This window comes from Pseudorca crassidens, chromosome 1, assembly GCF_039906515.1.
Source record: "Pseudorca crassidens isolate mPseCra1 chromosome 1, mPseCra1.hap1, whole genome shotgun sequence".
Classification (NCBI taxonomy): domain Eukaryota; kingdom Metazoa; phylum Chordata; class Mammalia; order Artiodactyla; family Delphinidae; genus Pseudorca; species Pseudorca crassidens.
This window is the reverse complement of record NC_090296.1, coordinates 40,254,789-40,280,681: the sequence shown is the minus strand read 5'-3', so window position 1 is coordinate 40,280,681 and position 25,893 is coordinate 40,254,789. Positions and strand designations below refer to the sequence as shown.

At 34.6% G+C, this 25,893-nt stretch overlaps 1 protein-coding gene and 1 long non-coding RNA gene across 3 annotated transcripts in view; one reads left to right on the top strand and one right to left on the bottom strand.

Moving 5' to 3' along the window:
- LOC137222560 (uncharacterized) overlaps positions 1–25,893 on the bottom strand; it is a 35,726-nt gene that overhangs the window by 2,886 nt on the left and 6,947 nt on the right. The window contains exon 2 of one of the 2 annotated variants that reach the window (XR_010942495.1): positions 7,702–7,967. This is a non-coding gene — a long non-coding RNA (uncharacterized lncRNA). Of the gene's footprint in view, positions 1–5,954; positions 7,968–25,893 lie in introns of those variants that run through there. The other variant, XR_010942494.1, reaches the window with a different exon arrangement.
- Positions 1–25,893, top strand: part of HIF1A (hypoxia inducible factor 1 subunit alpha) — a 41,478-nt gene that overhangs the window by 12,012 nt on the left and 3,573 nt on the right. Inside the window, exons 2-12 of the mRNA XM_067733977.1 lie at positions 7,748–7,938; positions 8,434–8,579; positions 8,667–8,751; positions 12,465–12,577; positions 13,501–13,703; positions 18,084–18,190; positions 19,334–19,481; positions 21,261–21,481; positions 22,098–22,384; positions 23,849–23,971; positions 24,084–24,508. Of these exons, the coding sequence (XP_067590078.1) occupies positions 7,748–7,938; positions 8,434–8,579; positions 8,667–8,751; positions 12,465–12,577; positions 13,501–13,703; positions 18,084–18,190; positions 19,334–19,481; positions 21,261–21,481; positions 22,098–22,384; positions 23,849–23,971; positions 24,084–24,508 (2,049 nt within the window). The remainder of the gene's footprint in view (positions 1–7,747; positions 7,939–8,433; positions 8,580–8,666; positions 8,752–12,464; positions 12,578–13,500; positions 13,704–18,083; positions 18,191–19,333; positions 19,482–21,260; positions 21,482–22,097; positions 22,385–23,848; positions 23,972–24,083; positions 24,509–25,893) is intronic.

The window sequence follows — 25,893 nt, the reverse complement described above, 5'->3', positions numbered from 1 at the left end:
ATTAATTTAATTAGTGCATAGATAAAACATTTACATATTAATGCTATCTCAGATGTGATACAGATTTCATTTTCAGAATGTACCCTCTAATTTAAAAGTGATTCTTTTTCCCCCTATTTATTTTACTGCAACATTAGAAAATCGAGTGTTAAAACTAAGCATTTTTGTGAGGTTATTGGAAAGTGAATAATCCATCTTTCTCTAATTGTGGACATTTAAGAGATCTTAAGTTAGTAAGTTAGTAAGATAATTATCATCTAAACCGAGAAATTTTAAAGCTGCTTTCAAAGATAATACAAGTATATGTATTCTTAATATTTTTTGTTATAAACCATTTCACCTGCCTTTTGGAATTTCAAATTAATTACAAAATGATGAATTTTCAAAATCTGAAAATTAGATTAGAATGAGAAACTGAAAATACTGAATTATATTGCTTACTCAGTTTTACTTTCCATTCCCTGGAAAAAATATGATTGTTCTTGCGTTATTCCAAAATGAAGAAAAAATTTAACTTGTTTTCAGTTAGTCTTTTTAGAAGACAAGTTTAAAAGATGACTACTTTCAGATTTTTCTGACAAGTGCAGGTGTCAGTGTTAGTGTTAGTTCAGTGGTGGATATTCTTAAAGAACAAAATAATCTGTGATCCTGCCATCTTGAAACTGCTATTGTTAACATGTGTAAACTTTGCTAACACTTTATATATTGTATCTTTCTGGTTTTATCTGTGCATTTATAAGTTATACATTTATTTATATACATAAATATGCATTATATAGACACAGAGAGAAATGGATTCATACTCAAATTTTGTTGTAGAGCCTGCTGTTTTTGCATACTACTGTATTGTAACATCTTATATAACTACAGATTAATTTTTGTAGACTTTGCCTTGTCTCCTAAAATTTTATATTACTTGGTTTTGTGGGAAGATTATTTCTGTGGCTAATGTTCTGTCAGTTAGGGATTGACCCTGGTAACGACTATTGAATAAAGACAAGAAACGAAGACATATTTGTCCTAGAATATAAGCTCCATGGGAGTAGGAACTTGGTCTGTTTTGTTTATTGTACTATGTCCCATGCTGAGAACAGCATCGGTCTCATAGGAGATGACCAAGAAACATTTGTGGAATAAATGAATATATTCTCTAACATGAGTATCCTAAAGGTTCATTTTTAAATTTATTGATTAGAATTCAGAGACATTTTTCTGGAGAAATTAATTATAAATAATAGCTAGCTAACCGTCCTGAAAATTTAATTTGAAATGTCAAATTTTTGTTGATTTGTCCATTAAGAGGGATTTTAAAAAATTAAACATTATCTGAAGTATTCTGGTTTTACAGCAATTACTAGATGGAGAATATAACAACAAATCCTATTTATGATGAGAATACTCCTAATAATAAATCTAAAATACTTGTCTAAGGCTAACCCCCCGTTGGAAAAAAAGCCAATAAGATTAGAAATCAACTTACTGAAAACTTTTGTGTCTTATGATAATAATTACAACAGTTTCTAGGAAAAGATTATAGAAAATAAAAGGAATCAACTCTCATGTTTCCAGCTGGACTAGGAAGACATAAATGTGATAAAGGTATTGATTTAATTGGTTAACAACATTAACTATAACTCATGCATTTTCCTGACATAGATTGCAGTGATAAGGGAAGTAATCTTAAACTTCAAGCTTCTTTTTAGCAGATAGGTATTCTAGTTTCTCAGCTCTCTTCCTATGCTGTAAATCTCTTCTCTGTCAAGATCACTTACTCTCCTTGGTGATGGTATCCGTGCTATTCACTGTTACACCGCTTGGTGAATTTTTTTTATTTTTAGCTTTTTTTTTTTCCATTCTAACATCTAGTATGGTTACTTATATTTGAAAGTGCATATCCAGATAATTGCAGTAAATCCAAATAGTATGCCTTGTTCCCAGTACTGACATCATTATGCTGTTTAACTATGATTGTAATCTATAGGATCACAGGAATGCTGGTGAATCACAAATTCAGTGATACCAAAAAAGAATGTTGAAGGGGCAGTTAACCTTCCATGGACTGAAGTTAAAGTCAAATAGCAGATTTGGGCCAAATACTTAAAGCCACTTACACACATGCCTACTAAGAACACAAAACTGAACGAGGCAATCTCCTGCCTCCAGGAAGATTTAAGGACTGTAGAGGAACATAAATATAGCAAAATAACCAGAGTGGTCAGATCTAGGGGAGAGGAGCAGTTTTTGGAAGACAAAACAGAGACAAAGTGATGATGGAATTGAATCTTGAAAGTTTCTCACATAAATTTACCAAGTTACATATTGAGAAGGATACCCCAGCAGAGAGAGTGGAGTGAGTGAGCCATAAATGAATAACATACTATGCTTTTGAGTAACTACAATGTGGCCGAAGAAATGTGGGAAATGATGAGGATGAAGAGATGGGCAGGAAACTAGCTAAAGGAGGGTTTCATCTGAAAATAATTAGACTTTGTCCTGTGTACCTTCGATGGGATTTTAAGCAGGACATAATATCAGAGTTCTTCGTTTGGAAGTATCATTGTGGTAGTGATTTGAGGGCGAAATTGAATGAAAATGACAGTGCAGATTAGTTCAGTCAGTGGTTCCTAAATCTCACTGTGTATCATATACATGTTGGGAGTTTTAAAAAACCCAGATTTGGGGGCCCTACTTCAGATCTACTGAATCAGATTTACAAAGGTAAGGCCCAGAAGTCTGAAATATTGACTGTCCCCAAGTAATTACAATGCAGCTAGATCAGCATTTGGGAATATCGCATTAGGTAACTATTTCAGTAGACTAAGTGGGAGGCTGGCTATGCTCCATGAGGGCTGTTCTGCTTATCACTATATTCCTAGTACTTACACAGTGCATGGTACTTGATAAATACTCAATAAATACTTATTGAATGAATAGTTCTTGAATGAAGATGGTTATTCTGAGGTTCAGGAAGGCCACTTCCCATCTAGTGTTTTGGTTCTCTAAAGAGTTATGATAATTAAATGAGCTAATATATGAAAGCATTATATTTAAGTGAAAGCAATACACAGCGCCTAGCACATAGTAAGTGCTCAATAAATGTTAGAAGGGGGAAAATTCTCTTCATCTTTTCTCTCATGGTACTTTGTGTAAATAGGTATCTTGGCAATTGGTTTATGCCTGACCAGAGCTCCTGAAGTAAGTATGCAGATTGGTTTTACTTTGGGGATCTGGATGTTAAGCAAATAAAAAAACACCAACAATAGTGAGCTTAAGATGTTCAAATTAAGTACAGAGATGCTCCTCTGCACAAATTAAAAATAAAGTCTAGTGGGAATGTATGAGTTGATTGGATTACTGATTCTCTCCCCTTAGTGGCTGGCAGTACCCATTAAAGGGTGCTTTGCCTTGAACAGGTAGTCGGTGGGGCAGAAAGGATTGTCATTGTTAGATGCCTTTCAGTTAGAATTTTGGATTTATAAGCAGACTCCAGGAAAGAGCCTGGCCATGAGTTCCTCTGAATAGCTTAGGGTCAGGTCCTAAGTTCCAAAGCCAACCCCTATACCTCTCTTTTATGTCTTTGGAGATGTAAAGTAGACCAATTTTGAACTTTATAATAATGCCCTGGACTTATAAATACTTATCTTGGTTATTAAAATGAGTTTCTGAGAGGCAGCATAGTCTAGTGTTAATAGCATGGTTTCTAGAGCCAGACTGCTTAAGTTTGAATATAGGCTTACCATTTATTAACTGTGTAAACTTGGGTAAACTATTTATCCAGGTTCCATTATCTGTAACATGGTGATGATATAATGGTTTAAATAAGTTAATAGGTGAAAAAAGTTTAGAATACCACTGTGTACATAGTACGCACCATGTATAGATGTTTAGATTTAAAGCTGCAGGCCAAAATGCCAAATAAAGAATGAAAATTTCCTTGGAATTTCCTCTGACCTGAGACATTAAGAAGTACAGGGCAGCTAAAACAATGAGATATACAAATTTCATATCTCAGCTTGGGAAAAATTAAAACAATAAAAAAGACCCATAATATATATTACCACAGAACACATGGGCAAATAAATACACATTCATGGGTTGGCAGAGACAAAAATGGAAACAGATCTTTTTGGTAAAGGATAACTTAAATGCCATATCCTTTAGATCATGGAATTTCACTTCAGAATGTCTATCTTATAGAAATACACAAGAAGTGCAAAACAACAACAACTTGTACCTTCAAGGCCAAAAAGAATTTTTAAAGCCGCAAATAATAGAGCTGAGAGATTTTTTTTTAATTTATACCTTAACTTTATTAGAAATGTCTGTTCATCTGTTAACATTTCGAATGATTATGATCTAACTTCAGTTCTTAAAGTCACCAATATTTACAATTAGGAATGCCAACAGGCTTTTCTTGTGCAATTAGTAGACAACACAGATGAATTAACATATATGCAATTATTCTGTGTTCTTATTAATCTGAAGAATAATAGGCTTTCTCTGTAAAATGGCTATTGCTTATTCATGAACTCTGTACACAAGAAGCTTAATAAGACAGCAGCTCTAAATGTATTTCCTATACAAAATCATATGAGGATATAACTACTAGCTTCTTGTCCAGTACTGTATGCTAAATAATAATGAAATAGTAAGTATGTGAAAACTATAGTACCACAAAGATTAAGCTGTACTGCTAGTTTACTCAAACATTGATTCTAAAATGGTCATGGAAATGGGTAAGCAAACTATTCAAAAGACAGAATTTTTACTGTACTCTTGACTGATTTCTAGTGTGACTATCTTTACTTGATCTGTACTTAATAAAAACAACATAGATGGAATTGATAATTTAGAGAATAACGGTGCCCTTATTTGCATGCTAAAAATCTGCCTGTTCTGGTCTACAAAACTTTTATTGTGCCATCTAAATAGTAAGTAAATAAATAGTATAGGATTCATCTTTGTGGGACCTAGATTCCATGCTCTACCAGAAATAATTTGTGGTCAATAGTACTGTAATTCTGTGGGGTATGAACTGATAAAAAGAGCCTTCCTGTGAGTAGACAAGAAGCTGGGCAGTTCAGATGCTAAAACTATTAAGAATTTTGGAAGTTTTAGCTTTAAGCTGAGAAATGTTTTAAGAGCTCCTGTAGTCACATGTGAAGAACATCAGATAAATTTCTTCATTAAATCTTTATTACAGGTCTCCTGATTGCTTTATGTCTAGATTGATTATGAATAGAAGACATACTGATTTTCATCACCTTCTTCATCTAATTTAGGTTTGTCAACTCTTGAGATATCATATTACTTGTTTTATTGAGGCTTACTTTTTTTCCAAAATCCTGGCTCATGCTCAAATTCTTATTCTCACAGTCTTCACTAGCTTAAATATATTATCCTTTAAATGTTCTATCCAAGCTCACATTTCTAATGGATTTGTCTTATAAAACTTGGTTGCCATATCTTGGACATTCATTATCTTCAAAGTTCTGAACAATACAACTATTTCTAAAGATATAGAGATAATCCATCAGCATGGTTAGCTTGATCAGATGCCCTTTAAAAGCATATAGCATGTAATATAAGGATTTAAGTTTTTCACCAGGTGTTTCAGTTGGGTAGTAATTTGTTGGTAGCTTAGATTTGGTTGAGTAATTTAAAAGAAAGGGCTTAGTAAATCTGATGAAAGTTGCTGATTAAATTCTGATCACCTGGACTAATTGTGGCATTTGAACCAATATTCAGGTTTATCATGAGATCATTGATCATCACTGTTTTTTTGGTGATTTTACTTGAACCAGATAGAAATCTGTTTCCCGCTCCACTGCTGCCTCTTACCTGCCAATTCAAAAGGGAAAAGAAGTGAGAGAAACAGTATCTGAGATGCTAGGGCCAATGGGGACACACTAGATGTCTCTCCCACCCCCAGGAACTTCAGTACATGTATAAGATAGGTTTTTTAAACTTTTATTATTGTACATTTTAAAGTTCAAATTTAATACATTTACTTAAAATCAATGAGAACAATGAAGTTCTAATGCAAATAAAAAATGAAGTTGTAGACTGAGGACACTTGGATTTTCATGTTAGACTTATAGCATCGAATATATTTTTGTGTTTTTAAAAAATTCTACAGCATTGAGAAAATCCTGATTCATATAGGTCAGTAGTTACAAGTAGTAATAATTTTTAATAGCTCACCTTCAATCTCAAGATACTCAAGTTAAATTGATCTACTTGCTTGAATTGAAATTTTTGTATCAAAGTTCACTAATAATAGCAAATGTTCACATTCCTTATTAAAGTATAAAAGTCAGATGAGCACACAAACGTGAGCAAGTGCTAAAATTATATCATCACTATTGTCACAACACCGCTGCTGGAATTTCACTTTGTAATTATACAGCATAACAGGAGCATACTCTTGAGAATGAAGAGCCTTGCTTGTTTTTGAGAATGTTACTTCTATGATTGAACCTCATAACTTTGTAGATCATTGGAGGGAGGAGAGATTTAAGGTGGAGACAATCATGTACTTAATTCACAGAATATAAGGAAGATTAAGTGAAATAATGCTGGCAGGGTTCTTAGCACAGTGCTAAGTGCTCAATAAATGGTAATGGCTATTTTCAACATTTAATAAATAATTGATATAATTGGATTAGGTTGAGGGTCATAGGAGAGCAGCTGAGTATTTGAGGTAGAAGCAGCATTCTCCATTAAGAAGATAAAGCCTTGTGGAAGAGCAGAGACTTAAGTAAAAATTTAAAAAAACCACCTGTGTTGAAATCCTGTCTCCTACAGCATGGCTATTTTTAACCTACTGAATCCCAGTTTCCTCATCCGTAAAATAGGGATAATATTTAACCTGTTTACAGGTTGTTATGAGAGAACTAGTACAGGATAGTGTTTGACACATAGTAGGTTTTAATAAACAATAGCTATTAAAGAAGCAGCTAAGGATAGAACCAGGTTAGCCTTGTTTACCTTCAGCTGGGTCAGGAGGAATAGGTAGTGCTACACAGTGAAGCAAAGGAAGATGGCTCTGCTTGGATGACTTATGAAAATCTTTCTGACTGATTTTATTCTTGGAAGAGTTCCCTAAAGATGTATGATTATATTGACACCCTTATTAGTTTTTCTTAAACTGTTCTCTTAAATTCTTAGTATTATGCCACATCATTTTTTTCTTCCATACGCCTGCATTTATTTGGTACCTTTTGTGCCAGTAATACTGAATAGGTAAGGGGTTGCTAAAGGAGTAAGCAAGCTGAAAACAGTAGCTGATTATAGATGCTGATATAAATTCCTGTAGCTCACAGTCAGTATTGCTCATGTGGTAGCATAGAGGGAAAAAAGTCTCTAAGTTGAGACTACTTTTGAATGGCTATGAAAGTGCAGCCTTAGATATACAGGCTACTTTTAAGATTTTGGCCAAATCAAAAACATCCTCTCCAATTTGATGTGCCAGGGAGGAAACACTTGCTTTGGACAGGTGTGAAGCTTCACCTTGGACTTCTTGTGAGAGTTCCTTTTGTCTGCAGTAATCCAACAATTTGTGTAGCTGTCTTTAAAAAAATACATTTATGTAGTAGGATAAATCTCTCTATATAAATTTAACTACATGGCATCTTCTTATCCTTTCATGGTAAGCAGAAAAATGTAAAATGAGTTTTATTCAAGCAGACGCAAACTAACGTATTGTCTTTTTTCTCTCCTCCTCCTCCTCTCTTTTGTTAAATAGGATAAGTTCTGAACGTCGAAAAGAGAAGTCTAGAGATGCAGCCAGATCTCGACGAAGTAAAGAGTCTGAAGTTTTTTATGAGCTTGCTCATCAGTTGCCACTTCCCCATAATGTGAGCTCACATCTTGATAAGGCTTCTGTTATGAGGCTTACCATCAGCTATTTGCGTGTGAGGAAACTTCTGGATGCTGGTGAGTTGGTTTACAAGGACATGATAGGTCTAAAAATTAGAAATCAGAAGTAATTGGAAATTACTTTTAGAAGGTGGTCATACTCTCACTTCTTTTGTAACATAATATCCTTTTTATTACCTGCCTTTAAAGCTTCATTCAGGAATTTTAAGGTATTGGCCTCCCTCCCCCTCTTTTTCTCATGCTGCACTTACCTACCTACCTACCTGTATCTAATGACATGACCCGTCTCTTTTCAGTGGTTTGCCTTGCTTCATTAGTTTAAATAATCATTAAAAGCCCTTGGAAAATCTAATTTTAGTCTTCCTGTCCTCTGGCCTTGACTGTGTTTTGTGTTAAAAGAATGACAGGAGAAAAAATTTAAATATATAGAAAAAATATATGCTGCATGTATTAAATAAAGTATCTGGGGAAAACTTTATAAAAACATCTGAATATTACTATCATTTAAGTATAACTTTTTAACTAATTTTTTTCTTCTTGTGCTTTTTTTAGGTGATTTGGATATTGAAGATGAAATGAAAGCACAGATGAATTGCTTTTATTTGAAAGCCTTGGACGGTTTTGTTATGGTTCTCACAGATGATGGTGACATGATTTACATTTCGGATAATGTGAACAAATACATGGGATTAACTCAGGTAAAATACCCACATATTAAGAGCCCTTCTGTATGTGTTTATGATTTTATGTTATAGGTCTAATTTTTTTTTTTAATGTTTTTACAGTTTGAACTAACCGGACACAGTGTGTTTGATTTTACCCATCCGTGTGACCATGAGGAAATGAGAGAAATGCTTACACACAGAAATGGTGAGAAGAAAAGTTTATTGTTTGATTTATTGTGACAGGTGGTTTTACCTAATTGGATACTGTCACTAATTTAAAAATTTTGCTGTTGTAACCTAAGGCCAAACCTCATTTCATGCTTAATAAAATGTTACTCTATTCTTTGTTAAGTCCATGTTATTCTATTTTTTAGGAATTTCATAAAAATACCTAAATTTTTTAAAAAGCCCACCTAATCCATAAATAATTATACAAATATAAGAATTGATAAAATGGAAAAATAAATGAAAATCAGGACCAAGGAAGTTAATTTAGAATGTAACTTTAAGGCAAGGGGAAGTCATAATACAAATAATAGGATTTTAGACAGTTATTAAAGTTGAGGTGCCAGTTTGGGCTCAAGCTTCTAAATGCCCAAGAAAAAGAAAAAGTTTCCCCAATTTTAAAGAGTATAACTGCTGTCTGACCCCTCAGGTTGTTCACAATAATTTGAGACTATGCAGTTCAGTTAGAAAGTATTACATTATGGATGCCTCCACATTAGCAGTAACAAAAAAGACCTGCTCGGACCTTTAACTCAGGAATGAATTGTTAAAAATAATCAAATCTTCCAAGATTTGGGAGAAAAGTACCTTGTGAATTACAAAAACTGAATTAAAGTCTTTTCACAGCTGTGCCTTCTTAAATAGAGTATATAGATCATAATTTGATCTTTCTTTCATGACTCAAAAGTTACCACACTGAAAATTTGTCATTTTGCTCTGTGGTTGTTCTTTGCAGCTCTCCCACTTAAGTGTAAGTTTGTTTGCTTCTACATTAAACAACCTCATTTATATTTCTTTGTTAATAATTTTTTATGGTTTTCTGTTTAATCTCACCTCATTTATACTAATAGTTAACCTTTATTGAGAGATTACTCTGTGCCAGGACACTGTTTTCTGAATTTTATGTGCTTTAACTCCTTTAAAAACCCTGTGAGGTTAACTATTTCTGTTTTACTGAGGAAACTGAGTTACAGAGTTATTGAATAACTGGCTGAAGATTACTTGGTTAGTAAACAGCAGAATAAGGGTTAAACTAAGGTAGACTGGCTCAAGTCCACACTCCTTAGTACTTTAGAGCTCTTTTCATGTTCACCAACTCTCATTACATTCTACTGCCATTTCTCACCTTGGAGCCCTCTTCTGTTATTTAATTTCATGCCGTGTTCTTACTGTGAACTTGGAAAGCAAATGAATACTTTTTAGAATTCTGTGTAAAGGAGGAGTAAATATACTCTAAGCAAGGACCTAAGTGGGCCGTTGATGAGTTTAATATAGTGTTTACACTTTGAGGTTTGTATTGGCAGCTCAGTGCTTCCCTTGGGCTAGACTATAAATGCATGGGTATATGGAAGTCTTGTTTTGATTTGGTAATGATGCTAATGCATTATTCTAAATCAGATATAGTCTACTTATTATAGCTTAAATGTATGTTTTTAACCAAATGTTTTTTTAAAGCACATGAACGTTCAAAGCACATCTGCTCTCTTATAATAAATTTGTGATTTAATTATGAACATTTAAAAAAATCATTCCTAATGTTAATGAATTTTTGATATCTTGTTGGGAAAGAAAAATGCAGATTTTCACTTTTAGCAAAGCGCGGCTGCTGCAATGCATCACATTTTGATGATACACTAAGAGCCTGTGGTATTGTTTATACAGCATAGTCCTATTTCATTTAAATTCTAAAAATAAGATTTAGAGTTCATTAAATTATTATAAAATATTTATTTTTATAGGGCTAAAAACTTAGTTGTTTAAAAACTTTTTTTCATTAGGAAAATGCTAGTACTTTTCACTTACCATAGTTTTTAAATTTATTAATATCTTCATGTCCCAGTTCAAAGGCTTTGGGTTCCCAAAGGTCAGTCCAATTCAAGTTTAGATTTTGAAGGACTGAAAATACCCCAAAGAATTTACATGTGGATCTCTGCTGCTACCACATTGCCCACCCCCCCACACACACATCCCTAATACCATCACCAAGACCACTGTGGTTCTTGTGTCTTTTTAAAATCCACTTTCAAATGCTTCTAGGGAGGGCAAATTCAGTCCTATTTAAGTAAACCCAAATAACTTGTATCAGCACCAAGACTGCCCCAACTTGCCTATATTCTGTAATTGTGAGTATGAACTAGAACTCTTCTTTCTCAAGAGTCCAGTATTTCTAGCTAAGCAGCCTAAATTTAAACGTATTATCTTGTTTCTTTCCCACATGTTACTTTTCTTTCAATATACTAGGCTCAAAATCTCCAGGTCTTTTTTAAAAAGTTCTCTTCTCCCTTATTTCCATTAATCTTTGAGTTTTTATAGATTCTACCTCTTCACTTGTCTTTTGTTGCCCTTCTTTTCACTTCTACTGCCTGCTGCTCAGCCCCTCATTACCATCATTGTATTCTAACACATCATATATATTGCTGCTAGATTAATGTTCCTTAAGTTCCTATTGTGCTTCCCAACTCAAATTTTTTAGAAGCTGTATTTTGTATATGTAAGGCTGAACTCCTCATTGTGGCATCCATAGCCCTCTATAGTTATAGGCCTAACCATCCCTTCTAAGTTTGTCTCATTACTCCTCTGCATGTACTTTATATTATAGTCAAACTGGACTATGCACTGTTCCCCAAATATGTGCTGTTTTTTCTCACCTCTCTGTTTTTCGTTCTGTTCTTCTGCCTGGAATACTCTTCTTATTCATCTCTACTTACTGAAATTCTAATGTCTATTTTTCTAAGAAGGACTTTTTGGTTTCCCCTTGACTAGATTTCCCCTTGACTAGAAGTTATCTTCTAATCTCTCTCTGTACTCCTTTAAAGAGTTTTTGTAAGCCTTGGGCGCTTACTCTACATCATATTGTTGTCATTGGCCTCACTACGTATACTCAATTTTTAACTTCTTCAGGAGAGGCATTGTGTCTTGTTCATCTTTATATTGCCTGAAGTATCTAGTCCAGATCCTGAATAATGAATATTTTTGTATTTGTTGTGAATCAGACTGATCAAGGAAGAGGAGAAATCAAGTTGCTGTTTGTTTAGTCACCTGAGTCTAATCTCATTTTTTTAGTTATCTGAGGCTTGGAATGGGAGTAAATAGACTTGAGTTTATTTAAATCTAACTTTGCTTTGAAAAGTCATTCAACATGTTTTTTTTTTTCCTAGTAACAAAGTAGAGATAATTTCCTGCTTGCTTTACAGGAAGATTTAAGAAAAATCAGATATATAAAAATGTTACTTGCTATTGAAGAGAAATTTTCTGTTTTAAAAGTTCTATAAATATACAGAATATTTATTATAAATTGAGCTAGCACATCTAGTAAAAGTTTGGAGGAGTTTGCTGAAGTTCTTTTTTTGGGTGTGCTTTGTACACTGATAACACAGTTATAGGGCAAATTCATACAGTGTTTATATTTCTTTGTAATTTGACCAACCTTACTGGCTTGAATGTGAAATGATTAGGTGCTATCCCAAATATGGATTCTCATCCCACCAACTCAGGGAATCACTACTACTGTGAACCCATTACTTACTAGAAGTGTGTTAAATCCCTTGGGTATGTTAAAATGCGCAAAGCAGTTGTGCTCATGTTGACACTTTTCATTGAATAGCACCTGGGTGCTGGGGACTATGCTATTCTTACTGTAATAAATTTGTGTGTTTAATTATGTTTTTTAAGTTTATTTCGTGTTTTCATTAGGCCTTGTGAAAAAGGGTAAAGAGCAAAATACACAGCGGAGCTTTTTTCTCAGAATGAAGTGTACCCTAACTAGCCGGGGAAGAACTATGAACATAAAGTCTGCAACGTGGAAAGTAAGTAAAAATGATCTGTGAATGCACTTGATTTATAGATAAATTAATACATCTTGACATTTCTAATATTAAGACAGCATTAGAGGAGTTCCCTGATGGCGCTGTGGTTAAGAATCCGCCTGCCAATGCAGGGGGCACGGGTTCGAGCCCTGGTCCAGGAAGATCCCACGTGCCGCGGAGTAACTAAGCCCGTGTGCCACAACTACTGAGCCTGTGCTCTAGAGCCTGCGAGCTGCAACTGCTGAGCCCATGTGCCACAACTGCTGAAGCCCGCATGCCTAGAGCCCGTGCTCCACAAGAGAAGCCACCACAACGAGAAGCCCGCGCACCGCAACAAAGAGTAGCCCCCACTCGCCACAACTAGAGAAAGCCCGTGCACAGCAACAAAGACCCAGTGCAGCCAAAAATAAATAAATAAATAAAATTAAGATAGCATTAGAACTATGAGGGAAAAACTTACTCTTCCTTGGCATTTATAGATTTAACATCCAAACAGTGTAGTAATTCACCAATTTGAGGCATGAACTTATGTGCATTGTGATGCTACTGGCTTTGCCAACCACCCAGTGTTTGAATCTTGATAGAGATTAATTTTCTATTCGTTGTTGTATCATTTCTTTGCTCAGTGTTGAAACACAGTCATCAGATCAAGAAATAACCATCAAACAGTGACCAGATGAGTGAAAAATCAGCTCAGATTTGTATGAAGGCAAATTTTTTTAAAGAGTAATCTTATGGTGCCTGAGGGGTCATAGGTGGTGTTGTAGGGAAAACATTTATTGATTTTCAAAAATGTAGTAATCTACTAATGACAGTAAATTTTATCAAAGCTTACTTGCCATGTCAGACTCAACTGTCTCTGCATTTTGTTTTTTACTAGCATAAATTTTTTTAAAAACTGCTTTGTTTTTCTTTATACATAGGTACTTCACTGCACAGGCCATATTCATGTATATGATACCAATAGTAACCAATCTCAATGTGGGTATAAGAAACCACCTATGACATGCTTGGTGCTGATTTGTGAACCCATTCCTCATCCGTCAAATATTGAAATTCCTTTAGACAGCAAGACTTTTCTCAGTCGTCACAGTCTGGATATGAAGTTTTCTTATTGTGATGAAAGGTAAATGAAATATAAAATATAACTTGAAATTTTTAATTAGTCCACAGAACTTTTTTTAACTATTAACTGTAATAAAGACTATGTATGCTTTCTTCCACTTAAGTTGAATACAACCATACAGCCTAGAATTTAGTAAAATTAACTTTATAGATTAATTCAGCCACATTTATTGCACATTTACTATGTACCATACATACTTACTCTAGCAGGTGCTATCCAGAGATTATTAGGATGAGGTCTTTTTCCTTTAGGGGTTCTAATTTATTTAAAGAGAAGATAAATATATTTTAGAGATATACAGTGCATAATTTGAGGAAGGATTACTTCTGTTTGTGGATTAGAAAGGAAAGTCTTTGGTCATCTCCTCATCCTACATATTTTTCCTGAGCAGCTCCATCCTTGCCCATGGTTTCTATTGCTGTTTCTCAAATTTCTACTCATAACTATTTCCATTTAATTGCCAATTTGATATTTTTATCTGGATATTCTTCTGTATTATAGACTAAATATTTCTGTACTTGACTGAAACACTCCTACCCCTAAACAACACTTCAGAAACAGCTTTTCCTCTTTTAATGCCTATCACGATTAATATACCACTGTAGACACATGACTCCAGCAAACATTGGGAAGTCGTCCTTAACTTTTCTTTTGCTTTCATTATCTACACTCAGTTGGTTCCTAAATCTTAATAGATTTACTATGTACATATACCTCCTGATCCATTCCTTCCTTCCACTCTTGCTTTCCTGCCATTGAGTTCTTCAGCTTATTATTACCTTTGGCTTGAACTGTTGCCATAGTCTCCTAACTGCATCTCTGCCAACAGATTTGTGCCCTTTTAATCTCATCCAGGTTTCCAAGAAGTGGAATTCCTCATGTGAAAATCATATCATGTCATGTGAAAATGCCTCAGTTGCTTCCCTTCATCTTCACACACAAAAAAACTTTTGTTTATAAAAAATATTATAAGAGCAGGAGATTTTTATCAAAGGAAGACATACATTTTGAAAAGCTGAAAGAAAAACAGACCTATGCAATATATCTAAACTTCTTAGCATGGCAAGCAAAGATATTTATGATCTGGCCCCTGCTGACTTCTCCAAATTAATCAGGAGAAGGGGAAGACCCCTTCTGATGCGGCCCCCAACACCCTACAGCCAGAGAACTCCACATGCACTATTGTCTTAGTGCAATGATGGTTTTCTCAACTCCAAACACGTACTTAGCTTCCAAGAGCCACCTACTGCATCTACTTGTAGAGCTTTCCTTGTTTCTTTAAAAAACTACCATTCCTTATACATATTCTGTCATAACCTTTTTTCAGCTTTTGTAATTAGTTGCTTGGTTGTCCCATTTTTTACTGTAAGACTGTGTAACACAGTGGCTGAAGGCATAGGTTCTGTACCCAGACTACTAACTTCTGACTTTGCTGCCTATATCCAGATGATCTTAGACACATTACTACTTTTCTTTGAGCATCAGTTTGTTTAGAGTATAATACATGTATCTGTATTATCTTCAACTTCAACATTATGTGAGAAAACCGATTTGAAGCCCTTAGCTCTAACATGAAGTGGATAAGAAGCCCCAGCCCTACTGGACAAGAAAATGTGACAGAGCACTGGCTTTGGAATCACATAATTCTTGATTCAGTCCTGGCTTGCAGTCCTGGTACTTATAGTGTGGCCTGGGTGTTACAACTTAACTGTTCTAAATCTCATGTTCCTTATCTGTTAAATAAGGGTCACGCTTCAAAAGGCCGTTGTAAGGAGTTTGTTGAGTGCCTAGTACGCATAGTGACTGCTTCACCACTGGGGTTAGCTTTAAGAAGAATGAAGACAGAAGAGCTAAGAAGTATTTTATGGTGTTTACTGCCTGTATTTATGTCAATGTATGATAGAACAGAGATGGCCCATCATTTTTTTAGGAATTATTTTTTATTTTTTGAACTCAGTATGAAGTATAGGGGTGGGCTGGGGAGAAAGAAAAGTGATGGAGCTACAATGAGAAAACAAGAAAGGGAGTGACATTCCCCTTCTGGTTATCTTAGAAAATAAGCAAAATGGTCGTGGCAGAGGGGTAAAGGCAGCCTGCTTAGAGACCAACCAAGTAAGGTTTTGAGTCTGACCAGGAGATTGTTGTTTTCTGGTTAGAGCTCTTTTTAGGAACTTCTCACAGCTATAACCCCTAAGAACCAAGATATAGAAAAAATTTTTCTCAATTTTGAGAAAATCTAACATATCAAACTTCTTATATCCAAAATGTCCCACAAATGGCTATTATTTATTATACTAATTTCCACTTATAATCATTCAAACATTTGAGCATCTACTATGTTTGTGGCACGACGACTGGCACTAAAGTAGAAATGAAGTTTAATTCCCACCCCATGATACTTAGAATGAATGAATCCTGTACTGCACAGTTGCTTTAGATTACAGGTTTCCTAGTCCATTAAAAACACTTTTTGATTAAACTTTCTGGATCACTCCTCCCCTTTTTGGTATAAAAAGCTATGTAATTCTCTAATGTTAAATTATCTTGACCTTTCTCCCTCAAATATGAATACAATTGACCTAGGAAAATAATGCTGTATTTTGATGTTTATATTTTAGTGATAGACATACCTCAGCTCAGATTGAGAAGCACTGATTGACATCTGATTAAATCAGAGCTCCTTAACGTGATACACAAAAGCTCTCATTAATCTCATCCTCCTGCCTACTTCTCCAGCCTCACCTCCCCACTTCCCCCTGCTAACCACGTCAGAGTATTTGTTGCCTGTACAGTGTTGACCATTTTCTCATCTCTGGCTTTGCTTGTAGTGTACCTTCTTTCCGAAATGGTTTTGCTCTCTCTTTGACTCTCTTTTATACTCAACTCATAAGTCTCCTATAAGAAGCTGTCCCTCACCGCCACCATTCCTTATCATGGATAGGGCTGGTTCCTCTGATTCCTGCACGATTCCCATCACTGCACTTGCCACATAATTTCATAAGTACTGTGGTAAGTGCACCAGAAAATTCACCATACTTTGCCTTTGCATTTTCACATCTAGAACAACGCCAGGCACATATGGGAATATAAAGGTTTAAATAATGAAAAAAATTTAATTCCATGAGAGTTTTATTCAAACATATAACCTATATGAGACCAATTAAAATCATTTTTAAAGCATAATTTAAAGAAATAGGATTTTTGGGTTTTTGTAACAGTAGTTTCCTTTGTAATGCTGCCACCTAGTGTAGATGTGTTTAGAGATATCCCTTAGTAAAGAATTCTGGATTTTGGCTTAGTTTTGTTTAGTTTCTGTTTTTTTCAGCTATTTATCTGTTTATTTATTTTGGAATACACTATGGCAGATCTTGCCTTAAGGTATGACAACACAAACAGTATTAGTTTTATACATTTTTTAGGAGAAGGATATCTCCCCTGTGTGTTTTCTGGAGTTAGCTGGTTTTTTGGATACAGTGCATTATATAACTTTTGCTTGTGCCTCAGTTAGAAAGTCCTTTGAATCCTAAAGTCTGAGAAATCAAAGAACTTAACTCATGTTTTGCTCCCTGAAAAGGAGAGAATATTTATGTTTAGCATGGTGCTAAGAAGACAGCTTTCTTTTTCTCATGAAATGGGCTCCATTTCAGACTGTGGTTAGAGGAAGTCATAAGATCTAGTCTCTGTTCTAAAGGAACTGCCAGGGAACCAGAATGGGTAAATGGATTATTTTCCAGTTCGTTTTCACTTTGATATCACAGTTTCATCTGAAATGAATTCCTATAATTTTATGTAATTTCAAAAACTAAGTACAAGAGTATCTACCCAAACCAACAAAATATGAATTTATTTAGTTCCTATATTAAAATTTTGTAGTAGATATTGATCCCCCAAAGTGTAAAGCCTTGCCTAGAGGAACTGTTATATAAAGAATCTGATTTAGTATACACACACACAAAAGGAATCTGGTTGTATGGTAGAATAATGTTATGGGTTTAGTCTATAATTTAAATTAAATGTTATTAACTACTTTTAAAGCTTTTATCATTTAATTTAGCAGACCTTCATATCTATCTATTACATTAACTGTCTTATTAGCAAAAGTGTGTACAATAAAACATGATAAAAATAGGTAACAGATAAAAGGGTTAAATAGCAGGATGAACCCTTAGGGCTTAAAGAAATGCATGGTGCTGCATTTAGTAACTGTAGAGTTACTATAGGTGAGATATAAGTTTATCTAAACAAAGAAGAATGCTCTTTATTTTTGAAAATTCAATTGTCCATAAGATTAAGGCATATCAGTTACTCTGGAGAAGCAAAATGTCCTTCATTAGTTAGTTTCTGTCATTTTTATTCTTACTTACATTTTTTATTTAACAGAATTACAGAATTGATGGGATACGAGCCAGAAGAACTTTTGGGCCGCTCAATTTATGAATATTATCATGCTTTGGACTCTGATCATCTGACCAAAACTCATCATGATAGTAAGTATAGATATTCTAATTATTTAACTCTTGCAATTTCTACTGTTTGGTTATATATCTAACTTTTTGGTTAAAATTAACCAGTCTTCCTAGACCACACATTTTAATAAACCACTTCATAAGTGATCTGGGTCATTAAATCTTTGTTTTGTATTTATTGTAACCAATACCAGTTAAAGCAGAATCATTTAATGATATATAAAACTACCCTGGCATTTTACAAAATCTAAAAAATATGTATCATAGAATATAGCATCATTTTCAGAATTCTTACCTAAGTATTCAGAACGGTTAGCACAAAGAACGCACTGAGAAAATAACTGTTCAGTGAATCAATGAATGCAAATATGATCAACATCATGCACTAGTTAGTGGAAACAGGTACACTTGACGTAAGACATAATGCTCAGTTTTACTCATATGAATGTTATTTGAGGATCCCATGATAAGTAAAACTTTGGAATTTCTCAATTGCCTGCTTAATCTGTACCTAAACATGACTTCCCAGTGTGATTGGGAATGCCTGAATGTCACTGAGTTAGCATGATTAGCCTTGAACTGCAAAACGGGCCTAAGTCCAGAGTCAGGGTCCCAATACTCATGATGATATCATTGTTACTATTTATCTAGTACTTTCTCCCAAATCAATAATTAAGATTGCCTAAATTGCCAGAAGACTTCAGCATGATATCAACTGAGATTCAAATATGCTAGCACATCTATTTGAAGCATCTTTGGTTCTCTGGAAACTACAGCAGGAATTTAAGGAAATGATAGCAGTGCCACTTTGTTGAATGTTCTCTGTGGAATCAGGGTTATTCATTCTCTAATATTTCTGATACTTTCAACCTGTAAGTAGTTAAAGGAATTTTAGTCGCTGCTGTCCCTCATCCCTGGCTTTCATCTTATTTAAAGTGAAGGTTGGCAGGAAAGGAGTTTATTGGGGGGATTAGAAGAATGAAATAGGTACATTTTCAGCTATCCTGGGGTGTTTTCTCTGTCTCTCAATTTAAACAGTTAAAACTGATTCTATTAAACATTTCTCCTTTTTTCTAAAACAATGATCAACATTCAGCATCTATTCATTCGATTAAAAATTCAAAGTTATTTTCTCTACATGACTCTTTTCCTTTTCACTCCTAGTGTTTACTAAAGGACAAGTCACCACAGGACAGTACAGGATGCTTGCCAAAAGAGGTGGCTATGTCTGGGTTGAAACTCAAGCAACTGTCATATATAACACTAAGAACTCTCAACCACAGTGCATTGTATGTGTAAATTATGTTGTGAGGTAAGCTTGGAAAATAAATATTTGGGGGGAACAAGTAGTAAGTCTTTGAATACTCTCTTTTCTTTTATAGAAAGATTATAAATGTTCACTGAATTTTATTTTATTTTCACATTTCTACCTAATTATGGTTTTCAGTATTCTGACCTGAGTTTCTAGGCCAGCTATTTTAGTGATTCCACTAATTACCGTCAGTAGCTATTCATCCCCATCCTTTTTTATTCCCATTTTTTAAAAGACTTTGAAAAAAATACCAGATCTCCTATGGATTAATTTGTTCTAGTCATACAGCTATCAGCATAAACTATCTCAAGGCAGCTATGTTATTTTTATAAGAAGAATTCTGGCCCTGGAATAGTTAGGTTTGTATCATACCTCTGTCCCTCATTAGCTCCATGACTTGGGGAAGTCTCCTTACTTCTCTGAATTTCATCCATTTAGGAATCCTTGCCTCAAAAGGTTAAAATGAGGATTAACTGAAATTCTACGTGAAATTACTGTAAAAGGCTGTATGTGTGACACATGGCTCGTGTGTATTCATGAACTCTTCTCTTAGATGATTGGCTTGTGAATATTATGGATATCATAAACTAATCTTTCATTTGATCTATTTCAGTAAGCAATTGCCCACTTCTAGTCCATCTTCTACATTACCACCAGGCTGAGTTTTCTTGCATGGATATCTGATCATCTCATTTTCCTTAGAGTTGTTTTAAAGATCCCTTTATCACCCCCAAAATAAACCCTTGCCTACTTGCGTAGCATCATTTGTCATTATTTTCTGTACTCCCATGCTTTTGTAGATTTAGCCTTCTTTCTAAAATCTGTGGCCACCCCTCTCTTAGGAAGACTTTCATCATTTGGTTTTTATTTTTGCCACTTCTGACACCATCCTTTAATGTTTTAAAATTAGGCAAAAGAGTTCTTTTGTGACCTTCCCATTATATAAGAATCACCCACTTGGAATGTCCTTCTTTTCCCCTATCCCAGTCTGTCTAACAGATCCTACTTGAGTCCAAGTTTCAGCTTACTGGCCTCTGTGACACAAACCTTCTCCATTTTAGCAACTATCACTTTGTATTTCAGTTGTTTGCACACATACTTTCACAATGGGTTTTAAACTTCCTGAGGGCAAGGGTTAGATATTTTAAACTTTGTATCCTCAGTTCATTTCACATAGTAAACACTTAATGTTTGTTGATTAAAGGAGCAATAAAATTAAGCCAAACATGAAGATGGAGCTGTTGTTCATCATCTCTCTTCAACTCTATCCTGTAGGTGGTATCACCAGATCATTTTCTTACCACCAAGGAAAAAACAGTGCCCCTCTTAGAAGGACCTTTGTCATTTATATATCTTTATATTCTAGGGCCATCCTTAGGTCATGCTTCATATATGAATGTCAAAGAGTTCTTCTGTGCCAATATCCTTACATGTGGGCACAAAAGATCTGCTTATTGTCCTACATGTACTTGACTGTTACATTTCTTTGTCACCACCAATCTTCTCAAAGGAATAGCTGAAGTTTCTTAATTGAAATTAGTCAAATACCTGAATTATCTTGTATTGTGAATTTTAATAGGTCTTTATTTCATATTGGTATTTTAAACCCTGAATGTGACCAGGTAGGCATGAGAGATGTTTTAAGGCATCTTAAAATGTTCCTTTCCATAAAACAGAATTTTGAATTTTTTTGAGAGACAAGGCCATTTCAGAGTCCTTCTCCCCCCCACATTGTGTCAAGTGCTCATTTAAGAATTACTAATCTCTCTCTTTTGACAGTGGTATTATTCAGCACGACTTGATTTTCTCCCTTCAACAAACAGAATGTGTCCTCAAACCAGTTGAATCTTCAGACATGAAAATGACTCAGCTATTCACCAAAGTTGAATCAGAAGATACAAGTAGTCTCTTTGATAAACTTAAGAAGGAACCTGATGCTTTAACTTTGCTGGCCCCAGCTGCTGGAGACACAATCATATCTTTAGATTTTGGCAGCAATGGTGGGTCTTTAGTTATTTTGTTAATTGCCTAAACTATGTTAATTGCCTAAACTTTAACATTTTTTGTTGGTAATCATTTGGACATTGTGGTCTTTGCCCCTGTAATTTCTCAGCATTCCTGCTTTTGCACATTGTTGGAAATTGTGCTTCAAAGTGTTTTTAAGGTATTTCTTTTTCCCACTTTTAATTGTTCACTTTTAATAAGCTCTGCTATTTCTATAGCCTACTGTCATATTTTTTCACAAGTTAGCAGGTATACTGCAGTAGGCATAAGTTGCATTAAAGGATAAATAAGCAGTCATACCAGAAATCAAACATTGAAAAAGAAAACTGTAATTTCAAACTATGTTAAATTTTAATGAATAAAAGGTATGAAAAGGTTGGAATTGAAGGAGTTTTTATGCTATATAGATTATAGAAGTTGTCAGTAGTGGATTGGAAAGAACTTAGACTTATGGTTATACCATAATATCTGCAGACTTTCGGATTAAGTAAAATTTGGTAACATTTTTGTTACTTGAGTGAACTAGATAAACCTTTTGTAAAAGGGGGCATACATTTCTGTATATGTTGAAATCTAGATAGTCTTTAAATTGACTAATTTTTTCCCCTACAGACACAGAAACTGATGAACAACAACTTGAGGAAGTTCCATTGTATAATGATGTAATGCTCCCCTCATCCAATGAGAAATTACAGAATATAAATTTGGCAATGTCTCCATTACCTGCCTCTGAAACTCCAAAGCCACTTAGAAGTAGTGCTGACCCTGCACTCAATCAGGAAGTTGCATTAAAGTTAGAACCAAATCCAGAGTCACTGGAACTTTCTTTCACCATGCCCCAGATTCAAGATCAGCCAGCTAGTCCTTCTGATGGAAGCACCAGACAAAGTTCACCTGAGGTAGGTGTCATGATAGAACAAGAAAAGGATAACTTACAGATTTTAATGTTTAGGGACATATATATAAATTTGAACCACATGTCATAGTTTTGTTTCTATGAATTTTAGCACTTTTAAAATTACTACAAAAGCTATGCCTGACTTAGACCTCAGTCCATGTTTTAGGCTCAAAGACAGTCAGGAACATGGGAATGAGCTGCCTTAACATAAGGCAAAAGGTAAAACATATGTTGCTCCTGTGTGTATTTATATCAGTAGGACAAAAAAAGTCTTGAACTTAGATATCCACAGAGAACAATACTGTGTGCCTATGAATGATCTAAGCCCATTCATATTACCCTTTGAGTTGGAGAATTATCCAGTGGCAAAGGGCTTATTATTAGCAAGGCTTAAAAGGGAAAGGACTCTAAGCTCTTTGCCCAATTTAGCACAATTTCCATCACTATTTTGACATTCTGGATAAGAGTAACATGAAAGTCTCACCAAGTCTTACTCAGAAAAATTACTTAGTAACTTTTTAATTCAAGTTCTGTCTTGATACTAGTTTTTCTATAAACAATAAAAATAGTCTTTAAGGGCTAGGCTAGGCCAAGACTGAAGGTATCATATAGGGCTCTATTTCTCAATCTAGAATGATTTGATTTCAGAGCTTCCTATGTCTAAAAACATGCTCATGAGTACGGCAGCTCAGATTTGAATATTATGACTTGATAAATGAGGCTCAAATAAGCCTAAAAAAAGTGGTATATTATTTTACATTAAATATTTACTGACTCAAACTGGCAAGCTAAAAGTAGGAGATTTGACATCTCATAGCCTTCTAGAAAATATATCCTACTCTCTGGTTGCTCAGTTTGCCTAGCACAAAAATGTTCGAGTCATTTTGTTTTTAATCCATAAAAAGTAAATCTAACAAAAATGTTAAGATGAGGGAAGCAAAAGTTTATGCTTAGAATACATAGCTATAGTTTTTTGGTTAGAATTCTTGCTGAAAACTAAACTAGTACTGCATTCATTAAGGTGAATACAAGTAAAGAACTTAAGTCTCCAGCCCTATCCTCGCCTGCCCCCCAGAGTAGCTGTGAGATTTTTAGGTAGATCACCACAGCAGTATGGCCTCTCATTACACAGATTCCAGTGAGTATATCATCTGGTTATTGGCCAGTTAGGTACCATTTGGGAGTTGAATTATTAGGTGAGTTTTATTCTTTAGAATAAGCAGATAAATGCATCTTTTAATCTTATAAATGCTGTTATATTACATACAGTTAGAAATGGATGTATTGACAGAATTATAAGTGTAAGCTCAAAGAAATCTCATTTCTCACTAGTTAGATAAAATTTGATAGAAGAGACAGACTTTGTTGTGTATTCTCTGAGATTAGGTTTTCACATTCTAACAACCAGCAAAACATTTATGTAAGCTTCTTCAGGGAAAAGTAAACATATTAATTCTTTTTACAGCCTAACAGTCCCAGTGAATATTGTTTTGATGTGGATAGTGATATGGTCAATGAATTCAAGTTGGAATTGGTAGAGAAACTTTTTGCTGAAGACACGGAAGCAAAGAATCCATTTTCCACTCAGGTATATGAACTTGTTTATTATATATATTATTCAAAACTGGCTTTGGGTTTAACTTGTTTTTCTTTTATATGGTGTGGCCATTGTAAAAACTCATGTATTTGTTGTTTTAAAGGACACTGATTTAGACTTGGAGATGTTAGCTCCTTATATCCCAATGGATGATGACTTCCAGTTACGTTCCTTCGACCAGTTGTCACCATTGGAAAGCAGTTCTACTACTCCTCAAAGTGCGAGCACAATTACAGTATTCCAGCCGACTCAAATGCAGGAACCTCCTATAACCACCAACACTACCACAGCCACCACTGATGAATTAAAAACAGTGACAAAAGATGGTATGGAAGACATTAAAATATTGATTGCATTTCCATCTCCTCCCCACGTACCTAAAGAAACTACTTGTGCCACAACATCACCATATAGTGACACTGGAAGTCGGACAGCCTCACCAAACAGAGCAGGAAAAGGAGTCATAGAACAGACAGAAAAATCTCATCCAAGAAGCCCTAATGTGTTATCTGTCGCTTTGAGTCAAAGGTATTTATATGTAACATTAAAGTTATAGTTTGTTATTTTTGAGGAAACATGTATGATGGTAAATTATTTCTAAATGTAGCAAACTTTCTGATTTATATGCTTTAAGGAACGTAAAATTGACGTACAAATTCTGAACTTAAAACAAGCACTCAAAAAACCATTTCTAAATTAGCTTGTGTATTACTTTATAGTCATATCACTTATCTAAATGTAGGAGTAGAAGGGTCTTCTAATACCTCTAAAAATAAAATCCAGCCAGTAAGTTCTGTAAATGTACAAAAATTGGCCCAGTTTCTTGTAATTGCTTAAATCAGACTCATTAACTATCCTTACTTGCCTCCATAGCTTGGAGCTCTTTTTAAGCTTACCTGAAAAAAAACCTTTCCAACTTAAGGGTATTTCCAGTTCTCCAATCCAAATTGAACTTGATGGTCTTCAGTCCTCAGTATTCAATATAGATATTTATAAGCATTTAAAAAAAATTGATGTACAGTTATAAATTGCTTTTATTTTTCCTTTTTATTTATAGAACACTAGCTATATCATAGGTTAAGTATTTTTTAAAAGCTATAACAAGAATCTAAGCATGTGTCATGGCATTGCTTCTATGGAGCTAGTTTGAGCAAACATATGGACACTATCCAAATTTTAAGTTATAATTTTTGTGTATAATTTGTAATAGGATTTGACACATTTAAAATTTAGGCTGTAGTCAGAGGAAACAAGTTAGTGGAGCAGTGTGTGGAGGAGAGGAATGATTCCTCTACAGTGCCTAGACTGAGTCAGATATCAATAGCAATAGGAAAAAGCACTGCCATAGCCAGAGCTTATGGCTTTATTCTCCTGCCCTGCATCACTGCTTTGACCTAGAATGCTAGGAGAGGCCTTTTCCCAGAGCTAGGAAAAGATCTTAGGGCTTTAAATTATCAAAGAAGTATTTAACATTATTGTTTTACTATTATCACCAACCGACTTTAGAGCTCCTCTGGGAGGTGACAGTGCCTCGGGCATTTCTGTGTTACTAATACTTAACTCAGTACCTAACATGTAGCACTTGCTTCAATAAATGGTTATTAGATGGAGAGAAGAATGAACATAGCAGTAGAATTGGCAGTGATCTGTAATTTTCAGTTACAGCTACAGAGAACCATGGGCTGTTTGGTTTTCTGAATAACTACGTACTTGTCAAAACCAAAGTCCAACAAACATCTAGTCATTTTAGCAATTTTTTTTACATTAGTTCCAATATAGTATGTACTAAACACTTTATGAACTTAACCATTCAGAACTATATGGAGGCTTTTTCTTTACTACCTCTGTAGGTAATTTGCAAAATCAAAGTGCTACGGTAAACCAGACAATTTGCAGCTTTTAGAGCAAAGATT